Raw genomic sequence first — 9,186 nt, 5'->3', positions numbered from 1 at the left:
TCCTAGACCATCTCTCAATATTACTTTTAAACTTATTGAGCACCACATTCAAATGCTAAAACTTATCAATAATAGCTTTAAATTTGAAGAAATTATTCATTTGGTATTTGAACTCCTTCTCACTACTTTTGTGGAATGTTGCAATGACATGTAAACAATGTTATAAATTTTTTAATTTAATAGTCTACCGGTATAACACATGTATTATTATTATTATTTAATTGATTGATTAAAAAAACTTAATATTTATATTATTTTATATTTTAATTTAAATATTTAAATTTTAAATAAATTAATCCAACGTTTATTTTTTAATATAATTTTAATTAATTTTTAAAATAATTAATAATAATAATATTTAAAGATATAGAAATGAAGGAATGTCTATAATACCTGAATTTAATCAGATATAATTTGTAATTCACAACTTTAACGATAATAATTTTATTTTATAATAATAATTACAAATATTTTTTAATAAATATATTATTTAATATAAAATAACAGTATATATAAAATAATTAAAAATAATATATTTATTATAAAATTTTCATAATTATTAATGCAAAATATTACACTTGTTAATTTTAATATATAAAAATCAATTGAAAAATATAAAGATTGAGATAATTAATTTAAAATTTAATTATTTAGATTAAAATATAAAATAAGATAAATGTTGAAATTTTTTAATTATTTATTTATTAATTTATATAAATAATAATAATAATATATGTGAGTTATACTATTAAATTACTATATAGACTATTAAATTTAGCAATTTACACAATAAATATTAATCTATCAAAATATAAAAATTAAGTTAATTAAATTAAAATTAAAATATAGCTACACGTAAATATTAAATTTTTTTAATAAATTGAAAGTACGTATATAAAATTATTTATAAAATTGAAATACTTCTAAACATTTATTATATACAAATCTAAGAATTTTTTTTAAAACTTTCTTTATGCTTTATTAGTATGTGATATAATTTAGAGAATCTATTCAAACTTATTTATTTTTAATCCTTATATAAAATTAAAAAATTAATTAAAAGTTCATAATTAATAACTTATAAAACGTATATTACATTAAGAAAATGAAATAATTAGCGTATTTTCACTAAATTAACTCTTTCATAATTTAAATTAATTTCTTTAATAATCAAAAACTGATTGGTTATGATTATAGAGCAAACTTTTATTTTAGTACATTTAAGAGCCGAAAATCTCATCTGAGCACATTAGGTCCAAAATAGTATATTAGAATACTATTTTTTATTCTTTTTTTTTTTTTAAAAAATAACTTTCCTTTCCTAATTTCAAATAAGAGAAAAATAAATTTTATTTACTTTCTTTTTATAGCTAAAATATCAAATTTACCATCAAAATATGTATTAAAGATCCAAATTTATCCCGAAAGTATATTAAAAAAAAATTATCACTTATCAGAATTTAATAATATAAACTACACTCCCCTCAACTGAAAAATAAAATTTCTCACTTTCTGCTCCACAGTATAGCTTTAGAGGAAAGTTTAGCCTTTTGCATTTCTTTTATTTTGTTTTCCTATAAAAAGTTCCCTGTTAATTGCACATAAATTAAATGAATTCAGATAAATGATTATATTCATCCAAATTTCAAGGAATGCAAATAAGAATTTATAAAAAATAGAGAATTTATAAACTATTAGAACCAGTCGGTGCACTGTTAACCAATACAAATCAAAAGAATAAAAACTGATAACACTTTTTCACTGTCATTACAAAGTGAATGGCCAATGAGAAATCAACAAAACACATAGCATTGAAGAAAAGACACCCACCTGGAAATGAAACACATTCCAGAGACAACAGTTCAGCCTTTGTATCTGTTTCACAGATGAAATTAATGTCAACAAACTGCCTGCTTGTGAAGTAAACTAGTATGAGAAGTAACAAGCCAGCCATCTTATCTATGTTCATCACTAAAGGGCAGCAGTTCTGGTTTCCGACATTATTTTAACTTGGTGACATGTTAAACTTCTACAAGACTAAAGAATAAACGATTAAATAAATGGAACCTTTTAGCACATTTTCAGTCCTAATTCATTCAATGATGCTTAGCATATTATACAATTTTAAGAAAACTCAAAATGGCAACACCTTGGACAGGTATAGTGACACCATACTTTACGTTCATGATATTACATGAACTTTCAACCAGTGTATAGTACCTGCCCACAAGGTAGACTCATGCTAATACTCAAAAAGAGCTCGGGAATTATTAGATGGAGAGAAATTGAAGGATTTTAACTAGTCTTTTGTGCAAAGGCTTATAGAACATTGCATGTACAACGGCTTCAATCTGTTCATTCCATAACATGCATATCCTTATGCATATCCTTCTTAGTATGTATGTGCATGTGCACTTGTGTCGAATAACAACAAATAAACGTGATGACCTACTACTAAATCCCTAGAAATTCCCATCTTAAGGACCAAACTTAGTAACTACTACAAAACATTTTCCCTAGCAGCCCAAGTACAGATCAGTCCAAAACCTAAACAAGATTTCCACATAAAAGATGTGAAATGAATGGGCAAAAAGATTGCATGAATAAAGCTAGAAAGGGAACCAAGCTAGTTGTGTATAAGACTAGATGCAGATGATGAGAAAAGGAATGCCAAAGGCCAAAGTGACTTAAGGTAATATTGACGAATGAGCAGCTCAAATATTATACAATTCTATTATGGTCTACTTCAATGTGCATGAAAGCACTTGTGAGTTTAGTCTTGAGAAAAACATGTTCAGAACAAGTGAAAAAAGAAGGATAGACAACTGAAACAAGTCTCTTCAAAAGGAGAGTAAAATTACATATCACATGTATGCTTATGAACTCAAGGAATTACATGCAAAATGGAATAATATATAAGACATAAATCACACATTTCGCACAGATCAGAGTCACTTCATTGAGAACGCACATCTTATTAATACACTCCATACATCTATCTTACACAACATTACATGCAGATCAAAAAATAATCCTTCTTAGATACTCCTAAATATTCTTGGCACTAGCAAACTGTTATGATGAAACCCTAACTTTCTCAGCACTTGGGAAATATCAGTCCCTCAAGGATGAAGTAGTGAGAATAGGCAAAGTACAAATAGATAGAGAGAGAAGAATCAGGAAGTAGATCTCATTAAAGTTTCTGGAACGCCTCAACTACAAGCATTTGTCTCTCGTTATACTAGCACCAATTGTAACAAGACAACTGCCATGTAACAGAATAACTGCTTTCCTTTATCCCTCCAAACTCTCGTTCCCTAATCCACTATCTAACCTACCCTACTCCTGTTCATTCTGCCTATTACACACTTCCTTCAGTCCACTCAGTATCATAGTCAACTCCACTCTATCCAGTCAGCTAATTCCACTCATCCCGTATCAAAAAAAAATCTCTAATCATCGCACTCCTTGTTCATAACATTCAGTTAGGAATGAAACCTGTTATGACTAATAAGAGAATAGGACCTATGACAATGTATAGGAGAACATATTGTATAAAGAGGATGGCATTGTAACAATGGAAAAGGGGAATTGAATAATACAATAATCAATCTCCCTAATTCTCTCTTCTTCTATTCCTCCTCTTCATTCCTCTATTTCTTCTCTAATTTCTATTATTCTATGATGGAGAATTTGGTTATATAACAATTAGTGTCAAAGCTGTTAGATTAGCAGGCAACTACTGGAAATTGTTTCATTGGAGCTGCATAGGCAGATCAGTAGTAGTCTTCCCATATACCAGGTCCTCCTCAGAGATTTCTTCCTTCTCTTCCTCTCTTCTTCTCCTTTCTTCCTTTCTCCTCCTTTCTTCCATCTCTCTTCCCTTTACTCAGATTTCTTTCTTGTTCTCCCTTTCTTGAATTCTTCTTCTTCCTACCTTCTTGATTTTTCCCAAAAATTTCCTCCATTGTGTTCCTAATTTGCTTCTGGAAAATCAGATTACTCTTTCTTGATTTACTTTGTTTTCTTGAAATTCTTGAATCATGGAAGTACAATCTTTGGTACAAATGTTTCTCCATAGAGGGGAGGAAATTCTAGATAGAATATTAAAAGATCGAGAGTTGCTAGAACAAAAATTTCAAAAAGTGATTCAGATCAAGATTCGATCAAAAAACGCAAAGGCTAGAGCAATCCAGTCAAATGGAGAAGGTTGCAGTTTTCTGTTCATAAAGATCAAATTTTTGAAAACCCTAGTGAAGAACAAGATACCTTATATGAAACTTCCAAGAAAAGACGAGCGCACTGAGATAGGGCAGAATTTTATTGCTGATTCATATTGTTCCAACCTTGAAAAAGAGAATCTAGATTCTGATGGCAATGATGGTGTTACCGTGGATGAAGAAAGTTATGTGGATTTTGGTTGTTTTAATATTCAAGAAAATGATTCTGACAGGAATGGCAATCAGATTCTTGCACCCAAATTAAATTCTTTTCAAATATTTGATGAGGATGTAGACTCTTCAGTTCAATATTTTCCGTCCTTTACTTTACTAAAATTCTTGAGAATGATCATAAAGTATTGTTGGATAAATTTGATTCTATAAGGCAGATAAAGAAGGGGTCCCTTGGGATACTGCAATAATTTATAGATAAAAGAAAATGAGAGGAGATGACAGAGGAAGAAAATCGGGCCCTTGCTGCAGCTCCTTGTTCTCTGACTGCAACTCCAAGCAGCTGCAACATAAGTTCTTACTGAAATCACTCATGTAATAGCACATGGAGGCAATAGTTTCATGGTTATATTGCTGCTTTCCTTTTTCATTCTTGAGGACAAGAATGATTTCAAGGAGTGGGGAATGTTATGACTAATAAGAGAATAGGATCTACGAGAAGGTATAGGAGAACATATTGTACAAATAGTATGGCATTGTAACAGTGGAAAAGGGGAATCGAATAATACAACTAATCTCTCTAATTCTCTCTTCTTCTATTCCTCCCCTTCATTTCTTTATTTCTTCTCTAATTTCTATTATTCTCCGATGGAGAATCTGTTATGTAGAGATTGTATAAGAGAGATAATTTGAGGAGAAATTGAGTATTGTATTAGAATAAATCCTTGGATGAGTCAATTAGAAATTTTGAGCTCCTTTTATACACTTAAAACTACCTCCCCCGCCAAATCTAGCAACCTACCTCCACAATAACTGCTCCAAAACAACCAACTATTTTTTCCTCCATTTCTAACTAATCTCTCAGCTGTTGATTCTTTCTGTATCTCTTCTTATTTACGAATACCCCACCTCTTTAAATCATTTTTCTCCTTGAGAATGAATTAAAGGAACTGACCTTAAATGCTCACTGAAACTGTATCCCTCTGCATCAAACCTTTGAAAAGAAAAACTGGAAATAGAATGCAGTACTGGAGCATTATTTATTGATGATATTTTCATTAACACTTGCAATTGACAAATCCCCCATTGACTGAATTGCATTTTCTCATTGACAGAATTGCATTTTCTTCTTATATCTCCTCCAAATTTCAAATTCATTCTCTTGAAGTAACATGACTACTAGATTCTAAAACATCCACATCTATCTCCTTCATAAACTTTCATCTTCCTATTTGTTTGAAATATTCTCAACAATAACACCATTTTTGTTCTCAAAAACTTCAGGCAAGAAGAATACCTTCATTATTATCTCAATTCACAAAACAAAACCCAAATTCTCTCACTGGATAAGACACCCGCTTCAAAGAGATAAACAAGCAGCAAGTCTTACCCTCTTCACATGTTTTTCTATTGAAATAAAGGCAGCAACTTTCTATTCCGCATCCTTCTTCCTATAGGCTTTAAATATATATGACATTTTCTGTCCAAATCAATATATATTGTAAAATTGAGAAATTTTATTTGGGTTAGGTTTTTCACGTGAGTTATTTATCAACATCAAAGTAACTCGTGAAAAACATGAGAACCATCAAAGAACTGATGCTATACTTGTAGTCTTCAAACACTTGGTTGTTATTGACACCACTGTGTCTCTTGATAAGAGGTTTTCTACACAATCTCACTTTCTCAAACCACTTAGCCTCTTTCACCATCTTCAAAAGACCCCTCTTCCACTCATCACCCTTTATAAGAGTCCCATACCTTTGAACTTACACCTTTCCTATGGGTTCTCCAGTCTTTTTGGATGTAGAGAATTATCACACTTAGGATTTTGGAAGCCTGGAGAACCAAATTGGATTTAGGATTGGACGCCTAGAGAACCTATTCAAATGAGTCTCCTCCAAACTCGGACCTTTTTTTCTTCTTTCGCTTCCCAGTATTGACTTAGAATCCAATATAACTTTGTGGGGGAAGTTAAGGATATTAAACTCAAAAGGAGAGAGAGAGTAACATAAATTAAAAAAACAAATATGTTGATATATTATATAAAGTGAAATTAGAGTAATAAATCTCCAATTGAGAAACACAAAGGTGTTTGGAACACTTAAGTTTTTGAAGACTGAACATTATTGCATCAATCATAGTGAGTATTCCATTCAAGATGGTTATCAAAAAGTCAAATCTAGGAAGAAAGAGAAGAAAAAGAAAATAAAACACTAATTTTGCCACCAGCAGCTTACTCATGAGACATCCAATGCATATCATTTTCCAAATATTATATAGCATGTATAAACTTTGAAGATGTATTTGGAAGGAAAACAAGGAATAGGCTTAAAGACCATAAAAACGAGGCAATAGACAATGAAGCTGCTTTCAAAGTGATTAGCTAGGCACTTGAAAAGTCTGTATGCTACTGTCATCAAAGCTGCTTTGGAAGTGATTTATATGAAGTTGAGTACAACCATAAAGACTTAAGAATAGAACATGAGAATTTAAAAACCATTATGATGCAGTAATTCACTAATTAAAGGGGAAGTTGGAGAAAGAGAGGCCTAGGGATTTGGCAGTAAAGATGGAATGACGGAAACCTAACCTGTTCCAAATGTTTGCAGTTTTGATGAAACCAAAGTGAAAAAAATAAAATAACTACAGAAGTTAAAAGCAACTTTATCATCGGTTATTATTGATTAGATTTTATTAATTACTAGACTTATAACTGACAGAACAAATATACAGCAATTTCAACATCACGAGGAAAAACCATAGTGAATTTATTACTGAAGTATAACAGTAAAATGAGCAAAAGTAATTATTCTAACAACTTATTATAAGATCCGCATGCCATTCTCAGATTGGTAGCAACCAATAAAACATGAAATAGGCTGCATGTTGAAGTAATAATCTGCTATCTAATGTCACCATCAAACAACAGGTCTTAATATACAACAATGTCATAATCAATCAATAAGTCTTCAGCGCTTGAGAAAGCATAATATCTGAAACTCAGTGATACAACTAAAATGCAGTACTTCTCCCTTTTTCTTTTTATTCAAAATGGCTGGATTTTTAAGTACTTAACATCAAAGATTATACGTACTTTTATCAAAGATTACATATGCAGAAACTTACTAACGATGTCATTTCTTTATCATTTGGCAACCCTTAGTCTTCCAAGTTCTCCATCGGAATGCTGCTTTTCAAAGGCACGTATTCTCCAAGGTAGCCAGCAAGATGATCATGTAAGACATTCTTATCAATTCCTTGGTGATGATAGCTCTTGCATACATAGTAAAAAACACTCTGCACCAGAAAACCCACCAGATTTACAATCACCAAAACCCCCACCAGAAATCCACCAACAACAATTCTTGTAAAAACTCCATAATTTTCTCCTCCATGCACCACCACGGACCCAAAGATCCCTCCGATGACCCCACAAATTGCTAAATACCCAAACACAAGCACCGCAGCCATACGAGTCCTTCCCTTTAGCAACTCATAGCTCTTCTTCATTGCTGCAAACCCATAACTGGGCTCAAGCACAGAAACCACACTAGCCAAGTGCCATACAGCAGTTATATACACATGGACAACCAAGAAAAACGCAAAAATTACCACCATGGAGAAAAAGAGCAAAAGGACGTTCTGGGTATCGATGGCAATAACAAAAATGATCAGGAAGATAAGGATCATAGAGTTATAAAGAAACATCAACAAAGTTACCCACAAAAACGTAATAAACAAGCGCTTGAAAACCCTGGGTATAGCAGACATGGTAGAAGAGAAAGTCACCGGCTTGGACGTGTAAAGAGAGGCAACAGTGAAAACAACAGCAGCTGTTGAGAGCAGAGAGAAGGCAAAAAGAAAGATAAGATAACAGAACTGGAAGATCATGAGAACAGTCCATTCATGGCGAATCTGGTTGGGGTCAGCTAAAGGGTGCTCTTCAAGTTGAACCAAAAGAGGATGAGTGAAGAGAGAATGGGCTAAAATGGCAAAAGAGAGTGGAAAAATTAGGATTAGGGTTACGAGATAGAAGGTTTTTGGAGAAAGTTTGGGGATTGCGATTGATTCCCTCAAAATGTCTGGTAAGGTTAAGAATTGGAGCTCTTCCGGTGGTAGATCCATGGCGGAGAAGGGTATTTCTGACTGTAAAACAGAATGAAAGAGAAGTCGGTGGAGTGAGAAACGATTTTAGTCTGATTCTGGAGAGAAAGAAGAGGATCAGATGATGACCAATGAATGAGGTAAGAACTGAAAATGGACAGGAGGAAGATGGAAGCTTCAAGCTGCTGAGATGCGTTTAGAAGCGCAGAGTTTGGGCTTTCATTTTGGTTTTTTTGGGCTTGCTTTTCTTTTCTTTTAATTTAAAGGTTTTTCTAATTAGTACTAATTTTGAAAAAGAAATTAAATTAAACATAAACTCCCTCGTTACTTATGTTGGTAACATAAGTTTAATCAAACTAAAACTAAATTACAATTATACATAAATAATTTGTTATAGGATCTTATATGATTAATAAATCTGTAATATTTAATCCATATAAACTTAAATAATTAATCTTTAGGGTGGTCTAATACAAGTTAAAAAAATTAGAGTTTAAATGTTATTATTGCATTGAAGAGTAATTGTTACAAAAATAAAAAATATTAATAGTGTTTGATAAAAGGTTAATATGAAAATTTAAATAAAACTATAACGATAATTATTACTATATTTTTTATAGCAAATAATAAAATTATTGTTTATTTATAAATTAATTAATATCTAAAAATATAATCAACATGATTTTTA

The 9,186-nt window shown here is 31.4% G+C and overlaps 1 protein-coding gene across 1 annotated transcript; it reads right to left on the bottom strand.

The window, feature by feature from the left end:
• Positions 1-1,643: 1,643 nt before the first annotated feature.
• LOC110603831 lies at positions 1,644-8,723 on the bottom strand. The gene is made up of 2 exons (XM_021741770.2): positions 7,521-8,723; positions 1,644-1,875 (listed from the first exon to the last, which is right to left on the bottom strand). Exon 1 carries the CDS (start codon positions 8,517-8,519, stop codon positions 7,554-7,556), a length of 966 nt encoding a protein of 321 aa, XP_021597462.1. The 5' UTR covers positions 8,520-8,723; the 3' UTR covers positions 1,644-1,875; positions 7,521-7,553.
• Between the last annotated feature and the right edge of the window lie 463 nt (positions 8,724-9,186).

This window comes from Manihot esculenta, chromosome 16 (assembly GCF_001659605.2).
Source record: "Manihot esculenta cultivar AM560-2 chromosome 16, M.esculenta_v8, whole genome shotgun sequence".
NCBI lineage: Eukaryota > Viridiplantae > Streptophyta > Magnoliopsida > Malpighiales > Euphorbiaceae > Manihot > Manihot esculenta.
This window is presented reverse-complemented; position numbering and strand designations above follow the sequence as displayed.